The sequence below is a fragment of the Alosa alosa genome, chromosome 7, assembly GCF_017589495.1.
Source record: "Alosa alosa isolate M-15738 ecotype Scorff River chromosome 7, AALO_Geno_1.1, whole genome shotgun sequence".
NCBI classification, from domain to species: Eukaryota; Metazoa; Chordata; class Actinopteri; order Clupeiformes; family Clupeidae; genus Alosa; species Alosa alosa.
Window position 1 is genome coordinate 6236085 of NC_063195.1, and position 24090 is coordinate 6260174.

At 40.1% G+C, this 24090-nt stretch overlaps 2 protein-coding genes across 5 annotated transcripts in view; one reads left to right on the top strand and one right to left on the bottom strand.

The window, feature by feature from the left end:
* LOC125297241 (zinc finger protein 729-like) overlaps nucleotides 1-24090 on the top strand; it is a 540495-nt gene that overhangs the window by 19814 nt on the left and 496591 nt on the right. The gene's annotated exons all lie outside the window — the stretch shown is intronic.
* On the bottom strand, nucleotides 1189-23713 carry LOC125297250. Of its 4 annotated transcripts, XM_048247486.1 has the most exons (11): nucleotides 23083-23713; nucleotides 20294-20762; nucleotides 16433-16584; nucleotides 15888-16104; nucleotides 14015-14166; nucleotides 13230-13698; nucleotides 11959-12110; nucleotides 3809-4277; nucleotides 2836-3232; nucleotides 1876-2615; nucleotides 1189-1843 (listed from the first exon to the last, which is right to left on the bottom strand). In XM_048247486.1, the coding sequence occupies exons 2-11, from the start codon at nucleotides 20750-20752 to the stop codon at nucleotides 1820-1822; spliced, it is 3231 nt and encodes a 1076-aa protein (XP_048103443.1). In that variant the 5' UTR covers nucleotides 20753-20762; nucleotides 23083-23713; the 3' UTR covers nucleotides 1189-1819. The 4 variants fall into 4 exon arrangements, with proteins under 4 accessions (XP_048103443.1, XP_048103441.1, XP_048103442.1 ...); XM_048247484.1 differs by having other exon boundaries at nucleotides 1189-2615; XM_048247485.1 differs by lacking the exon at nucleotides 23083-23713 and having other exon boundaries at nucleotides 1189-2615; nucleotides 20294-21008.

Consider the following 24090-nt stretch of genomic DNA (forward strand, 5'->3'; position numbering starts at 1 on the left):
ACGATACAGTACTTGATTTGTTTGTTCTGACCATTGTTTTTAAATAGCAGTCTCTCTTGTCTTCATGTACCCAAACACATTTATTTAATATGGAAATATTTTCAGCATTGGAATTTCCTGCAGAAGAACAAGGAACACCATCACATAATTTAATGTGTGTGTTCATTTCAAAAGAAAACTACAGAATTAAATTAATTTAAAACTAGGCCCAATATAGTAAACCACACCCTGATTAAGGGACCTTGGGGTTGCTAGGTTGTAGAGCAGCAGAGTGCAAGTGAAGTCCCACCCACTGATCTGTAATAGGTCTGTAGCAAGAGTGGGTTCCACCCCCTGGAAAAATACTGCTTAGAATGAAAAATGATCATTTTTACATTATTCTAAGCAGGAACTGCTACACCTCTACCTCTACTGGTCACGCCTACAGCGAATGTATAATGCACCTATGCTGGTGTGAAATCTCTGATAGTTTGATGGGAACATGACTCAGAGCAGCCTAGAGACGATTATATTCTCTTCACTCAGAGAACCGAGGTTACAAAGTAACGTTTCACGAACATTCTAATCACATATGTATGACTGTACTCCTTAACAGCACCATGTCCATGTGTTTTATTCAAGTTAAATTAATGACAAGTTAAATTTAAAGAGATGGTGGTAATGGCGGACCACAAGTGGCACGCCACCGGCAGCATACCACCAGTGGTCCGCTATCTGCCAAACTGATCGATCGATCATTGATCATAATCTCCAAGGTGCATAATCAGGAGCACCATAGTGCCCCAAGCAAACTATTTACAAATATTTACTCGATGGTTCGAGTACTAGTGTACTATAGTATATGTACCTTACTATGCACAGAGAATCACAGGCTCAGTCCCTGCCTCAGTCATTGCAAGTGCCTCATGATTAATCACCCGCTATGTGGATACCGTTTTTAGAATTGATTTAGATTGTTATTCAGTATAATTTGTATTTTAGTATATTCTTTATTTTCTACTGTACTTATTGCATAGTTGTGTTTTTTTTATATTATATACTTTTAATGACTTTTTCTGCTGTTAGTGAATGTGTGTGATGTCTGTATGCTACTGAGACCTTGAATTTCCCCTTGGGGATCAATAAAGTATCTATCTATCTGTCTGTTGTTGGCTACCGTATGCATTTATATCACAAATGTACACACTGTATAATCCATATGAAGCATTTTAATTTGCAAACTAGAAATAATTCATCATGAATAAATCCTTAATACCATAAAACAACTAAACAACTGTAACATACAGTTAATCCCAAAGTCATAGGCCTAGATTGATTTAATGATTTTCTCATAACAAATGTTTTCCCTTGCCCAATATGTTTTTGACTGCCATACGCCAAAAGGTTGTAAGAAAATGTGGTAAAAATATGGACTCAAAAAGAAGTATTTTTAATCTTTTACATTTTTATGAAAAATATCATGTCCAAAATTATTTGTACCCTTTTTTAAACAATGGAAACATTTATTTATTTATTTACTAGCACAGGGCTCTACATGGGTCTTATAGCTCTCCCATGCCTCTGGAAAGCACTTTTCTAGCAGCAATCCAGGTATTGAGGCAGGAATGTTTTTTGGCCATCACTCAGGTCTTGTAGTCCATTTTTTCAAGGATTCAGGTCTGGACTTCGACTGGGCCACTCCTAAGTGTTGATATTGTACTCTGTTAACCATTGCACCATTTGCCTTGTTTGTTTGAATCCAGAGGGATATTTTAAACATAACAATGGTGTTCAAACCATAATTCCTGCAAGCTTTTCCACACTGTTTACATGCATTAGGCTACTCTCCAGTGTGTATTAGCATGTATTAGGCTACTCTCCAGTGTGTATTAGCATGTGGGCTGTAAGATACGAAATACGTGTAAATCCTTTCCCACACTCGCTGCAATTATGAGGCTTTTTTCCCGTGTGTGTTCGCATATGGGTTTTAAGATTCGGAATTTGTGAAAAAGCTTTTCCACACTGGCCACATATGTGAGGTTTCTCTCCACTGTGCGTCATCATGTGGGATTTAAGATGTGACACGATTATAAAAGCTTTCCCACACTGGATACATTTATGAGGCCTCTCTCCAGTGTGAATCAGACTATGCACTTTAAGAGCTGAAAGATATGGAAAAGCTTTTCCACACTGGACACATTTATGAGGCATTTCTCCAGTGTGTTTTCGCATATGGGTTTTAAGATTCGGAAGTTGGGAAAATGCTTTTCCACAGTGCATACATTTATGAGATTTCTCTCCAGTGTGTATTAATATATGGGTTTTAAGGTGACCCATTAGTGAAAATGCTTTTCCACAATGAACACATTTATGAGGCTTCTCTCCAGTATGTACTAGCATATGGGTTTTTAGATGTGAAACTTTTGAAAAAACTTTTCCACAATGAACACATTCATGTTGTTTTTTGCGAGTACTCTGCCTTGGATTAACACCAAGAGAGTGTGTTTGCTGGTGTTTCTTGAGTTCTCTCAGGGTCGTGAAGCTCTTCTTGCAGACTGTGCAGTAGCGCAGCCTTCCTTTGAGTTGCAGTTTATCATTCTGTCCATGGATCTTCTGTTGTGGGTGTTCTGATTCACCTGGAAGAGTTACAAGGTGGATTTAGAATGACAGATAGATGTTCTATTATGACAGACAGATGTTCTATTATGACAGACACAAGTGGGTGTTCTAATACACCTGGAAGAGTTAAAGCATGTTCTGACAGGATCCAAGCAAGCAACTGTCTCGTAGCATTCAATGTTATCACTGTCTAGACTAGGGTTGTGCCGATGGACGATATCATCGCAAAATACTTACTTCCCAGCAGATAATCGTGTTCTTGTTCATCATCATCTTCAATCTTCACTTCAATCTCCGCGGTTGTCTGTTGTGTTTCATTGCAGGTAACGCTGGACTCTGCAAAGTCCCAGTGAAGCTCTGCAAAGGGCTTTTCGTCTTCATCTGGACATGAAATCATGTGACCATATTCCTCCTCTTTCATGTCTTCTTCTTTCACCATCATACTGAGCTGGTCAATTTGCTGCGTTTCAGTAATGTTACACTCCATCATTGGTCTCTTGTCAGCAGGCTTGCAATCCTCCAGAGGTGTGGGTGTTGCTCCAGGCTCTGAAGGCTCGTTCTGACCCACGTGTAGAGAGGCGGTCTGCCGGTCTGAGAGCGTGTTGGCCATTTTGTACGCTGGTTTACCTGGCAGCTAGAGCATTTGACATAGAATACAAAACAACAGAATTATGTTCTACAACTAGAATAATAGAACATGTTTAATTAGAATATTATCCTGGCTAAAGCACAAATGTTGCATAATGCATTGTGATGAGATCACATTTACAACTTCTGGTTGCCAGACCGCTGCACTATCTGCTGCAAAATATTATTTGGTCACCACTAGTATCTGAAATTTCTTTATCTATCTATCGATCTATCTATCTATCAAAACAATACCTAGAAAACGCTTTGATAGTAAACTGCATTTTGGTACAAGATATATACAGCAAGAACAGACAACATTGTCTTCAGCAATGTGGAGAAATCTTATGAAAAGTGTCAGCCCCTAAGACTGTGCCCATTGCTCAAGCGTATAGTAATCTAATGTTAAATTATCAGTGTAATGAGATTCAAAAACAAGATACAACACAATGTATAAAGGAACAAAGTTTGCTTACACAATTAATCGGATGGATTAGACCAATAATTAGTAAGGAACAACAATATTTAACCGTAATTTCCTGTTAAATTAAAAAAGAGATATACAGCTATATACAAAACTCACCAGTTTCTTAGTGTAGTGTCTGGTGTTTTTCTGGTCCACGGTTGTGCGTCCTCTGACCGAAAGGTTATGGCGCTTCAGGAATCGGTCCAGCCAGCCAGCACTCGCAGTAAAACTCTCCCCATCCATGCAGCCACTCCCTGTTGCATACAATTCTTTTGCCTTGGTCCTGATCATTTTATGTGAGAGTCTGAGATGCTTTGCGTGCATGCTGTGGATCCACTCGGACACGGCCAGCTCCAGTTCTTCACTGGCCTTCTTCCTCCCTCCGCCTCGCAGTCTGGCCCTTTTGCAGTCCTCCTCAGACAGACGTTCCAGTTCAGTTTTAACTTTGCGCCATTCTCGCACCCTCTTTGGATCAACCGAGAAATGTCTTGCCGCTGCTTCTCCCGAATTTTGTTCGGCAAATTTGACAACGGTCAGCTTAAATGCCAAATCATACTTCTTTCTCTTTGTCGTCATGGTGGTAGGCCTGTTGAGAGAAAAGCATTTTTAAAAATGAAGACTAAACAAAGAACGTTATTTGTTTGTGAACCTCTTTGTTGTGTTGCCAGCATAATAAAAGCAAGTAGCCTCTTATCCTTGACATTACATCAGGGCTCTACACTAACATGGAGCAAAGACAAAAATGTGGGCGCAGAGTCAGTTCCGTACTTAATTTACACATAATCTAACATTACACAGCAGCTAACAGATAAACATGCCAGTGCACCAATTGCCAAGATTAAAAATGACTGACGACATTTACAGGAAACAAGATTTTAAAAAATATTAGTGCCTACTTTATTTTCAGTCCGTTCTATTTTTCTACATTTTGTTCATATAAAATAGTATAAAGCATAGCCATATTTGCATTTAGCCTGTATATCAAGTATCCTGCCAAATGTAGGCTAATTTATTTATTTGTGAATCCATCTGTAGCTAATCCAGATATGCCCATGTTGACCTATCTGACTGCATATATGCCTAATACCAGTACTAAAACAGTCAATTTTCTCTTTCACAAAACCCAACATAGTCTAATTAAGGATATTTATTTTTATTTGAAATATTTGCGTAGATGGGGACAGTAGGCAAATGTTAGGCCTAGTTAGAGTGCATGAAAATGCACTCTACTGCTATCCGAATTCTTCTTATTTTTCTGTGATTAATGTGGATTCAACCATTTAACGTAGAACCTTTATTCAAACTACATAGGTCTTACTTAGGACAGGTGTGCAATGTATTTGTCATCTTTGTAACTTTTATACTTTGTAAACTATTAATTAAAAACTACTGAAAATTTCCCCATAGACTTAACATTGGCCTTTATGACATCATAATAGGGCCATTAAGCAATTAGACTCATATGCCAGGTGTTTAGGCCAACTGCAGCAACTGTCTGTCTCAAGCTTTCAGCATAAAATCTGTCTCTCTTAACCCATTTACTCCTAATATGCCTGCTAAAAACGCCTATAGAATCCTATGGCATTCTAGACTAAATAACCTCATTTCCTGAGGGTTTTCTGAAAAAATACTAAGAATTGTCAACGTCTACCAAAACCTTAATATCTAAGTCTCTGTACACCTAGAAACATGAAATAAAAAGCATGCGGCGCTACGCAGCAACCAGCAGGAGAGTCAACGCTGCGCTATGCAGCAACAGGCGGGAGATAGAATGTTGCGTCGTGCAGCATCCAGCACGAATGGGATAAAGGTGCGCTAGGCCAGTGTTTCCCAACCTTTTTTCCTTGAAGGCCCCCTTGCCTGTGTCTAAGACAAGCCAGGGCCCCCTACCCGAACTCCTTCCCGCATACACACACAAAAAGAATAAAGTGATTAATTACAAACTTATAAGTTCAGAGATAAAAATAGCTACATGAATTTAAATGTGGAACAAAAATATGTTTTAATTTGGATTATACAGAATTTTGGGTGTGTTATTGGGATTTTATACATTTAATGTGCGCAAATATAATTTTGTTAACCTTACAATAGGGCTGTCAATCTTCTTCCATAACCCAATTTGAATTTACTATGCATCTCTATACACTGTACTCTATAAACTGGCTTATGCATTGCCAATGCCACTATAAACGTGTGTTTGACTCTTGAACAAAAGCTCAGTCTACCAACAATATTTGTGCAACTTGAGTGGTTTCAATTTCTTTTGTGCAGACTCGCACACACACTGAATGAAAGCCCATACCACTACCACTTTATTGAATGCCTCTATGTTTGATGACTCCAAATTAGCAAGTATTTCCTGATTGAGGAAAAGGTTGCTTTCTTTTATTCTATCGGCCTACGATACCATGAACCATCATGCCTATCAAAAAAGTGACAAAAGCATCGGCCATAGCCGAGAGGAGGGAGGCAAAAACCTAATTCTTGCCTGCTTTAGCTGTGCGGTTCCTCGTCCTCGGACTGTTTACCTACCTAGCTTGTGCAGATGTGCACTCCGGCTGCTTGCTGCTACATATTCTGCAGATTACGACATCATTAGGCTAATTGTTATTTTTCCGTTTTCTGATGGAAATCCAAAAACGTTCCATCGTTACATCGCTGAAATGGTCAGGAGTGGTGATCTCTGTGGGTGCATCGCTTCTGCCATATTTAGATTGTGCATTAGACGTGACAAAAGCATTTTGTTTTCACATATTCGCTAAAGTTAGCCAACACAAAAAAAAAAACCCTCCCAAAACACCACATTCTTCGAATGGTAATTTCCAAAATTTGAATAGTAGGCCTATCGTTTTTTTTAAATATTTGATTTATATTCGAGTTTAGAAATTCGTTCCAACAGCCCTACAACAACCCAGGCAACATTGTGCGGACCCCCTGCTATCTCTGGTGACTCCTAGTGGGGTCCGCGGACCCCAGGTTGGGAACCACTGCTCTAAGCAATGCCACAGGTTTTTTAGGCTAAAACATTTTCTGTCACTTACTGCAAACATCGCCTAACCAACCGCTAGCTGTCTGTGTCCTGAGTACACTGTAAAAAAAAAAAAAACACGGTCTCTGGACAGCCCAGGCTCCAACAAAGGCAACAAAAACAACCTGGGCAAACCATAACCATAACATAACAAACTGTTCCAACAAATCACAGACGAGATGCGCGTTGAGGAGAGTTTCAATTGCAAGGGAGCAGCACAGGAGAGAGGGGGGAGGAAATAGCGAGCTAGCTCTCCGTTTTTTTTGAAAGTCAACATTAGTGATTGTTACCCAGCATCGCTTAGAGCACCTTTAAGACTACAGATCCTGTTCAACTGCTTCCTCTGCCCACAGCTGTTTCAAAATAAAAGTCCAATTAAATCCTATAAGTTGTCAACTGTCAGTCAACTATGAATGCCCATCAACTGTATCCTCTGCCTACAACTGTTTCAAAATAAGTCCTCACTAGCTAGTTAGCATTGTTAACATTTTTCACAAAACTGCTAGAAAACATTGGCTAAGTAACTTGGTTAACATTGTGCTAAAACACATTAGCTAAGTTAGCTAAGTAACATGGTTAACTTAGTTAACATAATTAACATAACTACTAGAAAACATTAGTTAAGTAACACGGTTAACCATTCCAATGACTTCGAAGCTGTTAAGTGAAGGTAAATTAAGCTAAAAAACCTGCATAGTTCGCCTTTAACATAATTAACATTGTTAATATAGTTAGCATAACTGCTAGGAAACGCTAAATTTGCGGGAAGAGGGGCGATCTTTTGGCGATTTTTGTGTCTGAAAGCGAGGTGAAAATTTGCCGGCCTGCTGATCTGTTCACATGATGCGGCATTTTGGGGAGCCATGAGGCAGGATCAGCTATAGTAAATTAAATTGTGACGTGCAACAGGGGGCGTGTAGAGTGATAGTCGTAGGCCTTATGTGCGTGGGCCTTTAGATACAGCAGGTGTGTTATTTCAAAAACCATGGCGGGAGAACCGACTGCACTTTGGTTAGCTTGCATTTGCTTTGCTGTTGCTGTTAGAATGTTAAATTCTTGCGATAGATGTCTTCAGACAATAAAACGTAATTTGGAAGGGAAATTGAAGAGAAGAGTTGCCCCTTGCCTTGGCGTACAATGTACTGTCGTTACAATTTATTCATGAAATCGTTCAATATAACAACAATAAAAATAGCTTGTGTACTGTCTTAATTGAAACATGCTTGGCAAGACAAAATGATAGCCTAGGGCAAAGAGAATGGACTTCTCAACATAAGGATACATTAGATGATGATGATTAGTGTAAACTTTGTCACACAAGCGTGATAAGCAGTTCTTTAAAAGCATAGCGTTCCATTTAGTCATAAATCATTCAAGCGTAGGCCTAGTGCTCATCATGAAAAGAAAACAGCAGCTTAGGTGTTTAGTAGGCCTAGGCGCACTGTTAGTTATGCCGAAGGCAGTGAGATTACTAGCCATTGCATCCTGTCACTCAACATCGCAGTTCGGGTTGATAAGATTCAGTTAATGCAAGTATGGATCGTCTCAAAGTTTGGGACAACCAAACAGCAGTGTAGGCAAAGCAAATCCTAATTGTTAGGTTACCATAGCTGTCTTTTCTCTAGGCCTGGGCCTATTGGAAATGGCGACATAAGCACATTGGTTTCTTTTTTCTTTTCTTTCTTGTTCGCGTGTTGGGTAGTGAAGTGAAAATGCATTTAAAGCAGTACATGTGAGCCAGAGCCGATATGGCCAGAACTGCTGCTCTGTAAAGGTATTTCTGTCCCACCCAAATTTGCTGAACTACTTGCGAAGTAGCCTATTCATCACAGACATCATATGTATCACACGAAAGAGCTTTTTCTCAGCCTTTAAACAATGTTAGTGGTTAGTTGTTGTGGTAAACGGTTCGCGAGAAAAGTAACTTTAATTTAATCATATTTTTTTGCGCCCGTCTCCCTACCCATTCATCTTGGTGGAATACTTCGCGAACTTTCCCTCAACACATGACAAACCATACATCAGAATAAACAGCAGACCTTATCGAACATAAAGGTGTAAAGCATTCCCCTGCACAGTTAGCCATTCCAGAGTAATCCGGTTTTAAATTTGCAACAATGTCTTTATGCATGTCTCCAACTTTGCGGTTCCTAATGCGTTTCATTTGTTCAATAAGTCTACATGATTTTATAACAGGCCAAATACAAAATAAATGTTAAAAATATCGCCTAGATAAGCATTACAATCAGAGGATATACATATAGGGCAGACAGACGCTCATGAATTCATGCTTTGTTTTATCGCTGTATTTTAAGATAGCGGAACGAAAAAACTCGGCAAAATGTCTAGGGGCCTTGGTAGTAAATTTGGCGAGACACTTTGTCCCGCAGTTCCGCCTCGGTGTAAAAGGAACAGTCGTTCTGCGATTCTGGTACACGAAATCGCGGCGATTTTGCCAGTGTGAAAGGGCCTATTCATTAAACTATCTGGCAATCAACAACCATTAAACTATGTCTATCAACACGCATTAAACTTTTAGTCTATCAACTTAAACTATCTACATTCAATTTTTAAACTTTCAACATTCATTAAACTATGTGTATAAACATCCATTAAACTAACTGTCTATCAACAACGTTTAAACTATCTACATTCAACTTTTAAACTGTCTACTTTTAAACTATCAACTTTTATTAAGCTATGCAACCACCAAGTCTTGGCTGGCTAGTCTAACTTTCCGCTTTTTCTGCACACTCTTGAATTTGATTGAAGCAACTACTAGCGAGTCACAACGCGAAACTACTAATGTTGATGGGGGGTGTAATTTTTATGCTGCATTCGCGATGTGATTGTATGGTTCGCACCAGTAATGTTTCTCGATGTTGCGGTGTGTTTTGTAGACAAACATTGACATGGTTAGAAGTCATTCGCACCAGAGCCCCTAAATATTTTTTTGCACTCGCACGCAATCATTTTTACACACATGTGCGAGTGAAATGGGCACACTGTAGAGCCCTGTATATGTATATATATATTTTGTCTAATGCAAATTTGAAACAAAACGGGATTAATTAAACATTGCAGGACATAGCATAGGCCTAGTCAATATATAAAAAAGTTTAAACAATTTGGAACTGGCTTTCACCTCCGCAGTCATCTAATCAGAACTTTAGCGTGCTCAATCTGCATCATAGAACTGGCTTAAAGGAGAATTCCGGTGTGATATTGACCTAAAGTGTGTTGAAACATGATACAGAGTGTGAATTATGTCTCATAGCTCATCTCGGCTTGTCCCCTGCACTCCAAAAATCTGGCTAGTTAGAAATATGCTACCAACAGCTTTTTCAATGGTGGTGCTTCGGCATCGGGCTAGCAATGTGTAGCGGGAGCTAGGGGTTACTCCGCTACTAAAGTGTGTGCGTGTGTGTGTGTGTGTATTAATGTTCAGTCTACTGCCCGGGTGAGGCACTTACCTTAACAAATCACCAGCACTATGAACTAGGTGAGTATATATTATAATATAGCAATAGTAGCTATAATAAATAATAACAAGCAATTTGAATATAGATAAATGAGTATTTAATATATTAGAATGTCTATATTTAATCTAATAAGCTAATAGAATTAATTAGATGAATCATAAAACACCAAAACAGTGGCCCAATGCCCAATCACTCTCTCATTCACACATCCTACTAGGCTGGGCAACTTAAAAACAGACTTAAACATTTACAACAAAACACTTTAAACATTGCAGCAGAATCGTCTATTGGGGCTACACTCTTCCGGTGTGTAAAGTTCGTATTGTAATCCAACCTGTTTGATGTGTGAGTTCAAGTCCAGAGCTAGGTGGCAGTAACTGCGATCCGTCCGTATGTGAAGCTGCAAACAAACTGACAGACAGCGCGTGCGTGATGATAGTGGAACTCAGTACCACCGTAAAAAACAGAGGGAGATGGGTCACTTTCGCGGACGTCAGGGATGGATGGGGGAGAGAAGCCACGACTCCTGTGGCCAGGGGATGCGGTGGGACTCTTCTGATTCCTTAGGTGGGCAAAGTTAGCCAGGACTCGACGTGAACGATAAACTGTAGCTTACTCTCCAGAAAATTAAATTGATCCGTGAGCCTACCGAGGTTAGTCCTTGTCACGTAGCTCTTTATATAGGCCTAAATAGCCTATGCAGCAATACAACTTTCGCCCGATGTCACTGTAAAGCGTTGGCGCTTCGGCTATACGGGACCCAGCTGGATCAATGTAGCTACAACGGTAACTTTTTATTACAGATTTACTGAACACTAATCACGATTCGGGAAAATAAACAAACGAGTCTGTAGCCTACTATTCCGCTCTACCAGCTAGAACTAAGCTTACTACCAATATTGTTTACACTAATTTTCCTCCCTGTCCTTCGTTTAGCTTCGTCTTGTCCGTCTGTCTTTTTTTTACCGTTATCTTCTTCTTGAACCCAACTCAGTTACCCTAAAGATTCCGTCATGAGCGCGGCTTATAAAAGCTTGTAATGGCCCCCATTACAAATGCAAATAAATCACTGTTTTACACCATTTACGAGGCTCCAGTGTATCTCCCACACTTAATTGGTAGACTTCGGAGGGGCCCTGACAAAAATAATTCTGTGGAAAATGCATGATTCCAGTTTCTTCCAGTAGAGCAACTGGAATCCATTCATTTCCACGGAATTATTTTGGAATCTGATCCCTTATCATACCTGTTCATTCTTACTCGCCATTTCGACTTATCGTGACTAAATTCAAGATGGCTGCAAACGCTTAAACTTATGGAAGATACTGTCTGTATAAATCATCTTGTAAGTAAACTACCAGTGCTTTTCAAAGTTCTCAATGTCTCGCTTTAATGTCCAGGCCCTGGAAGTCTACCAATGAAGTGTGGAGATACATTTGAGCCTCGGCATGGTAAAACAGTGATTTATTTGCATGGTTATCCGATGCCGGAGAAGCACCACCATTGAAAAGCTGTTACAGGCATCGGCTAACTAACTTGGGATTTTGGAGTGCAGGGGACAAGCCGAGATGGGCTATGAGACATACTTTCACACTCGGTATCATGTTTCAACACACTTTAGGTCAATATCACACCGGAATTCTCCTTTAAATAGACGGTCTGACACAGTCATCTAATCATAATTTTAGCGTGCTTAATCTGCACCATAGAACTGGCTTAAACAGACGGTCTGACGGTCCTGCCAGTTATGTATTCACCTGCTGCCTGATGTGCTCTCTGTCTGCTGTCTAGTTGTCCATTCAGGCTCTGAAGGCTCGTTCTGACCCACGTGTAGAGAGGCGGTCTGCCGGTCTGAGAGCGAGTCGGCCATTTTGTCCGCTGGTTTACCTGGGAGCTCCACTATCGGACCCTGGAGCATTTGAAATAGAATACAAAACAACGTTCAAACAATGTTCTACAACCCAAATAATAGAACATGTTTAAATAGAATATCATCCCATGACAAGATATTTACAGCAAGAACAGAAAACATTGGCTTAAGCAATGTGGAGAAATCTTATGCCCCTAATGAGTCTTGCATACTCGACGTTCCTGACCAGTAGCGCGACAATGTGACGTCAAAATGACTTAGATCTCTCCTCTGCCGCACCAGGATTTTGGCCTGGTAAGCACATTATTTTTTTTTTTTTTCAGCTGAGCGTGCCAAACCGGAAACCGGAATATGGACTAGTTCGAAGGCAAGCGAGAGTTGCAGTTCAGAGGACTGTTTTGTTACAGTCGTGAATTAATAGTTTGGTGGATAAGTTAACAAAGTTACCAGCGAGAGTCGCAACACATGGAATTAAGGAAAAGATTTATTTTCAACCAAAGGATATCTACTAAGACCTGAACAAAATCTCTTTCCACTTTAGGAAATTATAAACTCAGCCAGCTGCTAGCTAGCTAACTTAAATGTTTAACTAAAATGTTTAAATTATTCTAAAATCCATTTCCCTCTATCTAGGATGACTATCTATCTATCTATCTATCTATCTGCACCTTGGAAACTAGATGGTAATGATGATGGATGGTAGTTGTGAATAGCAGCAAACAAAGTCTGAAGTACCATCACAGAGGCTAGCAAGTGTTTTTTACTGCAGCTTCTTCTACTGTGTAACATGGGGAGTGATAGCCTTTTCACAACAGCGACGCCTCTGTTCAGGAGAATATTGCAACTAGTGTCGTGACCACCACACGCGAGTATATATGGTTACAGCGCTCCCGTGACGCACATTGTTGCGCTACAGGTCGGGAATGGCGAGTATCTAGAAGCCTTAAGACTATAATCTAATGTTGAATATCAGTGTAATGAGATTCAAAAACGTACCTCAAAGACAACACAATGTATAAAGGAACAAAGTTTAAAAGTACACAATTATTTGGGATGGATTAGACAAATAATTAGTAAGGAACAACAATATTTTCTACCGCAATTTCCTGTTAAATTAAATACATAGAGATATATATGACTGTATGTGACAAAATTCACCAGTTTCTTAGTGGAGTGCCTGGAGTCTTTCTGGTCCACGGTTGTGAGTCCTCTGACCGAAGGGGCATGGCGCTTCAAGAATCTGTGCAGCCAGCCAGCACTCGCAGCAAAACTCTCCCCATCCATGCAGTCACTCACTGTTGCATACAATTCTTTTGCCTTGGTCCTGATCATTTTATGTGTGACTCTGAGATGCTTTGCGTGCATGCTGTGGATCCACTCGGACACGGCCAGCTCCAGTTCTTCACTGGCCTTCTTCCTCCCTCCGCCTCGCAGTCTGGCCCTTTTGCAGTCCTCCTCAGACAGACGTTCCAGTTCAGTTTTAATTTTACGCCATTTATTCACCTTCGTTGGATGAACCGAGAAATGTCTTCCCGCTGCTTCTCCCGAATTCTGTTCGGCAAATTTGACAACGGTCAGCTTAAATGCCAAATCATACTTCTTTCTTTTTGTCGTCATGGTGGTAGGCCTGTTCAGAGAAAAGCATTTAAAAAAAATGAAGACTAAACAAAGAACGTTCGTGAACCTCTTTGTTGTGTTGCCAGCATAATAAAAGCAAGTAGCCTCTTATCCTTGACATTACATGATAAAATACTTTGTCTAATGAGCAAATTTGAAACAAAATGGGATTAATTAAACATTTCAGGACATAGCATAGGCCTAGTCAATATATAAAAAAGGCTTTCACCTCCGCAGTCATCTAATCAGAACTTTAGCGTGCGTAATCTGCACCATAAAACTGGCTTAAACAGACGGTCTGACGTTCCTGCCAGTTATGTATTCACCTGCTGCCTGATGTGCTCTCTGTCTGCTGTCTAGTTGTCCATTCAGGTTCTGAAGGCTCGTTGCCACCCACGTGTAGAGAGGTGGTCCGCCGGTCTGAGAGTGAGTCGGCCATTTTGTCCGCTGGTTTACCTGGGAGCTCCACTATTGGACCCTGGAGCATTTGAAATAGAATACAAAACAACAGAATCATGTTCTACAACTCAAGTAATAGAACATGTTTAAATAGAATATCATCCTGTGACAAGATATATACAGCAAGAACAGACAACATTGGCTTAAGCAATGTGGAGAAATATTATGCCCTTAATGCGTCTTGCATACTCGACGTTCCCGACCAGTAGGGCGACAATGTGACGTCAAAATTACATAGATCTCTCTGCCGCACCAGGATTTTGGCCGGTTAGCGCATGGTAGCACACCACTCTATTTTTTTTTTCAGCTGAGCGCGCCAAACCGGAAGATGTACTAATTCGAAGGCAAGCGAGAGTTGCAGTTCGGAGGACTGTTTTGTTACAGTCGTTTATTTTTAATTGTTTGGTGGATAAGTTAACAAAGTTACCAGCGAGAGTTGCAACACATGGAATTAAGACCATGCGCAAGTATAAATGGTTACAGCGCTCCCGTGACGTCACATTGTTGCTCTACAAGTCGGGGATGGCGATTATGTAGAAGCCTTAAGACTATAATCTAATGTTGAATATCAGTGTAATGATATTCAAAAGAGTACCTCAATGACAACACAATGTATAAAGGAACGAAGTTTAAAAGTACACAATTAATCGGATGGATTAGACCAATAATTAGTAAGGAACAACAATATTTTCTACTGCAATTTCCTGTTTAATTAAATACATAGAGATATATAATGCTGTATGTGACAAAATTCACCAGTTTCTTAGTGGAGTGCCTGGCGTCTTTCTGGGCCATGGTTGTAAGATCCTCTGACCCGAAGGTCGGTGGCTTCAAGAATCTGTCAGCCAGCCAGCACTCGCAGCAAAACTCTCCCCATCCATGCAGTCACTCACTGTTGCATACAATTCTTTTGCCTTGGTCCTGATCATTTTATGTGTGACTGAGATGCTTTGCGTTAGGGCTGGGACAACGCGTCGACGTAATCGATGACGTCGACGCAAAAAATACGTTGACGCAAAATATGCGCATCGATTCGTCAAGCATAACGCGTGCCGTTAAATATTTTTAATTTTACACCTTCAGTGTTTCCCATGCAACTTTCCCATGCATTGTGTTCGGTAAGGTTTGTTTGTTTATTCTGATATATGGTTCGTCATGTGTTAAACGAAGGGTTCGTGAAGTATTCCACCGAGATGAATGGGTAGGGAGATGGACGCAAAACCTTCAGTAGAATTATAATTAAATTGAATTATATTATTTACTTTTCTCGCAAACCGTTCACCACCCCAATTAGCCGCTAACATTGTTTAAAAGTTGAGAAAAAGCTCTTTCAAGTGATACTTGTGATGTCTGTGTGATGAGTAGGCTGCTTCGCAAAGAGTTCAACTAAATAGAATGGGTGAATTTGGACGCACTTAATTTCTTGCGCTGTCATTTTCTCCACTGCGTAAAAGACTAAATGAATTTGCGCTGTGAATGTTAAGATTATTTTGACAGGCCATAATCTAAATAAAAATCACTATTAGTAGGACCCCAAGCAGAATATTGAAAGAAGGGGGCACCAAGGCCATCGTGGCCTGTAAACCTCTGATTTTCAAAAGGGGCATCACGGCCAACGCAAGGGGCAACGACGGCCATGGCCGTTGTGGCCGCTGTGAAATTCCTACCCTTATCCCAGCCCTACTTTGCGTGCATGCTGTGGATCCAATCGGACAAGATCACCTCCAGTTCTTCACTGACCTTCTTCCTGCCTCCGCCTCGCAGTCTGGCCCTTTTGCGGTCCTCCTCGGACACACGTTCCAGTTCAGTTTTAATTTTACGCCATTTTTTCACCCTCGCTGGATGAACCGAGAAATGTCTTGCCGCTGCTTCTCCCGAATTTTGTTCAGCAAATTTGACAACGGTCAGCTTAAATGCCAAATCATACTTCTTTCTTTTTGTCGTCATGGTGGTAGGCCTGTTGAGAGAAAAGCATTTAAAAAAACTGAAGACACGTTCGTGAACCTCTTTGTTGTGTTGCCAGCATAATACAAGCAAGTAACCCATCTTATCCTTGACATTACATGATAATACTTTGTCTAATGAGCAAATTTGAAACAAAATGGGATTAATTAAACATTTCAGGACATAGCATAGGCCTAGTCAATATATATAAAAAAGTTTAAACAATTTGGAACTGGCTTTCACCTCCGCAGTCATCTAATCAGAACTTTAGCGTGCTCAATCTGCACCATAACTGGCTTAAACAGACAGTCTGACGGTCCGCCTGCCAGTTATGTATTCACCTGCTGCCTGATGTGCTCTCTGTCTGCTGTCTAGTTGTCCATTTAGGCTCTGAAGGCTCGTTGCGACCCACGTGTAGAGAGGCGGTCTGCCGTTCTGAGAGCGTGTTGGCCATTTTGTACGCTGGTTTACCTGGGAGCTCCACTATCGGACCCTGGAGCATTTGAAATAGAATACAAAACAACAGAATTATGTTCTACAACCCAAATAATAGAACATGTTTAAATAGAATATCATCCCATGACAAGATATATACAGCAAGAACAGAAAACATTGGCTTAAGCAATGTGGAGAAATCTTATGCCCCTAATGCGTCTTGCATACTCGACGTTCCCGACCAGTAGTGTGACAATGTGACGTCAAAATGACGTAGATCTCTCTGGCGCGCCAGGCTTTTGGCCGGGTAGTGCATGGTAGCGCACCACTATTTTTTTTAGATGAGCGCGCCAAACCGGAAACCATGGACCATTTCGAAGGCAAGCGAGAGTTGCAGCTCGGAGGACTGTTTTGTTACAGTCGTTTATTTTTAATAGTTTGGTGGATAAGTTAACAAAGTTACCAGCGAGAGTTGCAACACATGGAATTAAGAGGAAAGAATGGAAAAGGTTCATTTTCAACCAAAGGATATCCACTAAGACCTTAACAAAATCTCTTTCCACTTTATGAAATTATAAACTCAGCCAGCTGCTAGCTAGCTAACTAAAATGTTTAAATTATTCAAATTTCCCTCAGGATGACTAAAGTATCTATCTATCTGCACCTTGGAAACTAGATGGTAATGATGATGGATGGTAGTTGTGAATAGCAGCAAACAAAGTCTGAAGTACCATCACAGAGGCTAGCAAGTGTTTTTTACTGCAGCTTCTTCTACTGTGTAACATGGGCAGCGATAGCCTTTTCACAACAGCGACGCCTCTGTTCAGGAGAATATTGCAACTAGTGTCGCGCCACCATGCGCAAGTATAAATGGTTACAGCGCTCCCGTGACGTCACATTGTCGCGCTACAGGTCGGGATTGGCGAGTATGTAGAAGCCTTAAGCGTCCTAACGGTGGCCGATCAAAATGCCTCGGACGCAATAGGAGAGGCCAAAAACCAATCAGAGCAACGAAAGAGACAGTGACGGAAACACACAATTTGCATCACTGTCTGGTTGTAGGGAGAAGCAGGAAGAAGCAGGAAGAATTAACCACTTTTTAATTAAACATAGGCTAATTTACAAAGACATCGTGCCACACTGAAAGCTAATATTTTGTCACTAGCAATTTATATCTGCCCTCTGTCAAAAACAATTGCATTTTCAGCTCTGAACAAAACCATTCACGTTCAAACGAGCATTTACAAGGATACAAGGATACAAGGAAGTTTATTGTCACATGCATATAGTTACTGGAAGTAAGAAATGCAGTGAAATTATGTCTGGTGTCAGCCTATTTGTGCATTAATGGGGGGGGGGGTAAAAAGTGCAGTAGAAGAGGGGTTTAGTAGATTAAGTGGCAAGGGCTGCATAAAGAAGGTGGGGGAGGATTTGGATTGGGTGGGGGGCACCAACAAGGAGCACCCAAGAGCAACAGGGGCAAGGAAAAACTCCCTTACCAAGGAAGAAACCTTGGGCAGATCCACCCAAGGTCCATTTTGTTTGATTCGTCTTTTCTGGCTGGCATATAAATATCAAAATATAATAAAAATCCGGGACATATAAAGCAGGAATGGGCAACGAGAAACTGAAACGTTCAAAGCAATTATGCCGGAATTGTTTCAAGGCAAACACTGATGTGTAGCATACGAGTTATGCTCGCATAGCACACCAATTCAAAAGTAGCCTATGAGTTTTCTGTCGGCAACGTGTCCAGCTACTGTAGGCTTATAAATGAACAGAATATCAAACCGTTTTCAGTAGCCTACCACTGTTGCAGATATCACATAGGTAGCCTACCACTTACATGTTTGTAGAATGTTGCATATTCCAACAGAAACTTCTAACTCCCTGTCTTAAACCAACATTAGGCAGCTTCAAACAAGCGGCAGCAGCCGTCGTTGATGTTTAAAAAAAAAACAAAAAAAAACCCCCGGCTTCTTCAACAGGGTGCGCTATCGTCATCATGTAAAGCCCGCCTCAAGGGTTCTGATTGGTACCTAGATCTAGGAAAATTGGGAATGGGCTAGAATGGGTTCTTGGCCAGACGGACTTTCAGAGACAATCTCAAATTTGCCGGAATTACGTCTGGGTTTTTCCCAAGGGGGCAGGCGAATTCCCAGAAGTAGAAGCATCCATGGAGCAGTGGTTATCAACTCTCTGCTAACCCCATAGTATGCCCATTCATTTAGGATTTTTTTTAACTCCCATAACTTCATATAACATATATCCTGTGCCGACATTGTAGCTTCTGTATTATCTACATAAACAATAGAAGGCAAAACAGGCTCAACTACCTCGTATGTAACGTTGAGGTTCCCGTAAGAAGTATAGTTAGCGAGTCCGGTTGTAGGGAAGCTAACGTTGACGTAATATGACGCTATTATGCCTGAGTCTTTCTGTTGTACATCAGGGAGATAATCGTATTGTTTGGATAAGAAGCTAAGTCCTGCCAGCACGGAAACTCATGAACAAAGCTATGTAGCCTACAATACCATTGTATGTTAAGGTAAAGCATTACATAGAGGCAAGTAAACCTAATAAAAAAACGGCACTAACGTTAATCATTTCAGAGGTTTTCGATGGATTGACTGTAGGTCGGAAAAGTGGAAAGACGAAGGCTATAACCTTTTTGTTTTGTTTTACCAAGATTGTGTTTGAAGATGATTACTTTGAAGGTGAAGGAAGTGTGAGAAGAATTTCTATGTGAACTATCTATCATACGAGTTACAAGATTCAGTTTGATGGCTAACGTCACAAAGTTAAGTGCGAGTCTGCGCAGTACGATGGCAAGCCAACTGAAAAAACTTTCAATTTGCGTCAGTGCCCTCCCATTGAAAACGACAGAGTCTGTTCGTCCATTTCTTTTACCGTTTATGGGTTTTCCCAGGCTACGACCAAGAAGGCAGGCGAACGTTCGGGGAGCGTAGACACTATGGCTGATCTGAGGCTAAATAGTAGACCAGTTCACCTAGCCATCCCATTGAAGCCCGTTCAATTTTGGCGCCACTTTGACATCAAATAACGTTACAGCTGAAGCGTTTTAAGCCTTTATATGAGTATCGGAGCACATTTCTGCGAAGTTTTGATGGATTGACAGTAGCCTAGGCTATGAATGTGGCGAGTGCTGTTTATATGAAATCACATTTATCTACGAACAACTACAACATTTAGAACAGTAATGTAGACATGGTGGTAACGAAGTAAGTGGCTACATACCCAATCTCTCGGTGCAGCTATCACAAGAGTTACACGAGTCAGACTACGTGCCTATGTTACATTTACGTCCCCTGAGCTTGCACAGAAAGCCTCGTCGACCAACAGGAAACGGTTGAAATTTGCTTCACCCGCCTCGATTGACGTCTACGTGATGACTCTTGTCCATATCTTTTACTGTCTATGGCTACGACCTGCCTGCGCGAGGCTGAAATTTCTCGTGCGACAGAGGAAATGATGCAATTTTGACGTCACATTGTCGCGCTACCGGTCGGGTGTGGCGAGTATGTAGTACGCTTTAAGACTATGGTAATCTATGGTTGAATATCAGTGTAATGAGATTCAAAAACGTACCTCAAAGACAATAGAATGTATAAAGGAACGAAATTTAAAAGTACACAATTAATCGGATGGATTAGACCAATAATTAGTAAGGAACAAAAATATTTTCTATAATTTCCTGTTAAATTAAATACATAGAGATATATATGGCTGTATGTGACATAATTCACCAGTTTCTTAGTGGAGTGCCTGGCATCTTTCTGGTCCACGGTTGTGAGTCCTCTGACCGAAAGGTCGTGGCGCTTCAAGAATCTGTCCAGCCAGCCAGCACTCGCAGCAAAACTCTCCCCATCCATGCAGTCACTCACTGTTGCATACATTTCTTTTGCCTTGGTCCTGATCATTTTATGTGAGAGTCTGAGATGCTTTGCGTGCATGCTGTGGATCCACTCGGACACGGCCAGCTCCAGTTCTTCACTGGCCTTCTTCCTCCCTCCGCCTCGCAGTCTGGCCCTTTTGCAGTCCTCCTCAGACAGACGTTCCAGTTCAGTTTTAATTTTACGCCATTTTAGCACACTCCTTGGATGAACCGAGAAATGTCTTGCCGCTGCTTCTCCCGAATTTTGTTCGGCAAATTTGACAACGGTCAGCTTAAATGCCAAATTAAACTTCTTTTTTTTTGTCGTCATGGTGGTAGGCCTGTTGAGAGAAAAGCAAAAAAAAAAATGAAGACTAAACAAAGAACGTTATTTGTTTGTGAACCTCTTTGTTGTGTTGCCAGCATAATACAAGCGAGTAGCCTCTCATCCTTGACATTACATTATAAAATACTTTGTCTAATGAGCAAATTTAATTTGAAACAAAATGGGATTAATTAAACATTGCAGGACATAGCATATGCCTAGTAGAGGGAGAGCAGCTTCACAGAAGAGAACTTCTGACGGCAAATTTGAGGAAAAGTTGGTAAACCACCCTTCTTACCTAATTTGAGGGTGCTGATTCTGAATATTACCAAGCTCAATTCTGAATTCTAAGCCGCATAATCAGCATTTTAACATAAAATAGCGATTTTTGCTTATTTTTCCTAAATTGGGTTTATTTTAAAAGTAATCACTAAACCCAAATAAAAGTGTTCTCTAAATACATGTTTGAGCATTAAAGAAACCATACTATATTTTATTAACGTATTTAATGGGAACATGATTACAGTTAACATGTAATACACTCGGAAATTCTAATCAAAACACAACCATATTTTTATTGCTAACATAGTGAGTCACTCATGTGGTGTTTAATGCATTTCATCACAATAACAAGTTGCATCATAACCTTCAACTCAGAATATAGCCTACAGTACATATGAACTTAGATAGTGGGAATAAGCCTAATGCAGAATTGCATCTACCGTCAGCAACAACCGACAAGTAAAAAACATTTTACTTTGGGTGTGATTAAGTCCTTTATTGTTTGTTATGGCTCATTTATATTGTGTGGTGTATTGTCAATAAATTACCTTTAAATATCCAAAGTAGGCTAGATCAAGGTGAGTGTTCAAATTACTGCATGCAAATCACTTAATGCTATACAGAAGAGCCTAATCTTTAGGCCATTTGATGTAGGCTACCCTAGGCCTTCCCGTGCTTATGGGATTTCTTTGACAGTTGCAAAGGGAAAAGAGTGAAGATAGTCTTCTTTGCTCCCAGTTTAATTTAATAAGTACATTTCAATCACTCAGGTCTTAATCAGATAGGCCTATACCATATCTGTTGCAATATCTGTGTGCATTCCTACATTAGGTCTATTTCTTTGATAGTTAACATCATTTTGCTACCACATAACAAATAACAATACAAAAGTTTCTTACAAACTTTCCTGCATACTTCTTAAATGTGCTGCAGTCAGATGGGTGTCCTAAAGACATAGCTAGATCTTGAGCATCTATTACCAGTGTTGAATGAGCAGTTTTTGCAGTGATCACTACTGGACATTCCACATTGCTAGACAGCACTTGAGTGAGGATGACTTATTTCCACTTCACAAATAACCATCGCTATCTGCAATAGCTACAGTACAGGGACAATAATCAGTTCATAGCTGAGGATTTGTCCTAGGTCCACTTCCCTTTCAGCATCAGTAATGATGCACTAGAGAATGTTTATTTTTGTTGCACTATAAAGGATATCTTGTCTAAATGTTTTGCAAATAATCTCCATAGCACTCTTCAAACATGCACACTCTTCCATTTTTCTGCATGGCTGGAATTTGAAAATAGGGCAAGAGCACCAGTGAGATGTTTTAACTACAGTAAAAAGACTGACAACTGTTCATAATAGTTAGTGACAAAATACTTTCTACAGAAAAATGAGTAGACACCTACTATTCTATCAATTTATTATCAAGGAATCTGTTTTGTTTCTTAACGTCATACTGAATTTTAGCTATTATTTCAATTTAGCTTATTTTCATTTGCTACTTCAGGGTCATTGGGGTAATTCTTGTCCTGTCCTACAACATATCTGATACATAAAGAGTATATTAATGCCTTATTTTTTTTAAATTCCTATGATATCTGATGGCAAAACCAAAAATGTGTGTGTCTGTGAATTATGCTAATTAGCAAGCTTAAAACTCAAAATTGAGCTTGGTAAATAACATATTTGAATTCAGCACCCTCAAATTGTGTAAAATAGCCCCTTTACCAACTTTTCCTCAAATTTGCCAACAGGACTTTTTCTGAACGTTTGTTAGCTATCTGCTCTACACAAAACTATAAACAATTTGGAACTGGCTTCCACCTCCGCAGAAATTTAGCGTGCGCAATCTGCACCATTACAACTAGCTTAAACAGACGGTGTGATGAGTTTTAGAAGATTAAATACAACACCAAACTAAAAAAACAGACCAGGCCTCTATTTGAGACAGGTCTTATCCAAACCTGTAGACACAACAGGCGCAGGGATTATTATCTGACGTTTTACGGTAACGTTATGTGTTACATCGATCACATAACTAAACTTACCTCAAATAAGTCCACTGATCGCCACTGATATTTTATAATCCGATGTTTAAATCTGAAAGACAGCATTAATCTCCGCAAAACTGGGCATTGCTGAAACTCACGTGGAGAACTCCGTAAAACAAAAATCCAAGAGAAAAATGCTTTGAATGGAGTTATCTGTATGCCGCGGATATCCGGTATCCCCGCATTTTGATGCATTTGACGTCACTTCCTGGACTCGTCTGAGGCTGGCCTCTAAATGTGTTAACCATGTTTTGTGTTTTCCTTTTTAGTTTTGTGTGAGTATGCAGAATTTTTTATTCAGCTCTCTTAACATTGTGTCCTTAAATGTAAGGGGTCTAAGTGCTATCACTAAAAGAACAGCTATTTTTCTATTTTGTAAACGTAAACATAAGCAGATTTCATCTCCCTTCAGGAGATTTACTCTTGTGACGCTGACTGTACATTTTGGAAGTCACAATGGGGAAGCTCTGTATATTTCAACCATGGCTCAAATCACTCTGCTGGTGTTATGATCTTGCCTCACAAGTTTAGAGGAGATGTTATTGATTCAATTACCAAAGATGGGAGATGATATTTGATATTGTGAATCTCGATAATACTTGTTTTATTTTGGGTAATGTCTATAATTCTAATAGCAGTAAAAAGGTTTTATCTTCTGTAGCAGGAGAATTTAATGAGACCCCTGACAATTTTATAGACCGAATACCCCCACGTTTAACCAGTACCTCTATAACAAATGACATAATCTCATCTGTATGTATTTTGATGTATGTATTTATGTATATCATTTATGTATGTATCATTTATGTATGATGCCACGACAACACCCAAGACATTACATGGTTCAATGGATCCGGAACTCTTAGTTCTAGAACAGACCTGTTTCTTACATCTTTCCCTCTCTTCCAACATGTAAAAGACATTTGTCATCTTCATGCACCCTTACCTGATCATAAATTAATATCTCTTAAGTTACTGACTTCTAATATGCTGTCGTGGTTACTG

What these genes read in the sequence shown, in the direction of transcription:
- LOC125297250 (XM_048247486.1), bottom strand. Translation starts at nt 20,752, where the DNA reads ATGACGACAAAAAAAAAGAAGTTTAATTTGGCATTTAAGCTGACCGTT. An exon ending in GGCACTCCACTAAGAAACTG is followed by an intron (nt 12,111 to 13,229) that starts GTGAATTTTGTC and finishes CAAATGCTCCAG; the next exon opens with GGTCCGATAGTGGAGCTCCC. An exon ending in GAGAGCACATCAGGCAGCAG is followed by an intron (nt 4,278 to 11,958) that starts GTGAATACATAA and finishes TTCTCTCAACAG; the next exon opens with GCCTACCACCATGACGACAA.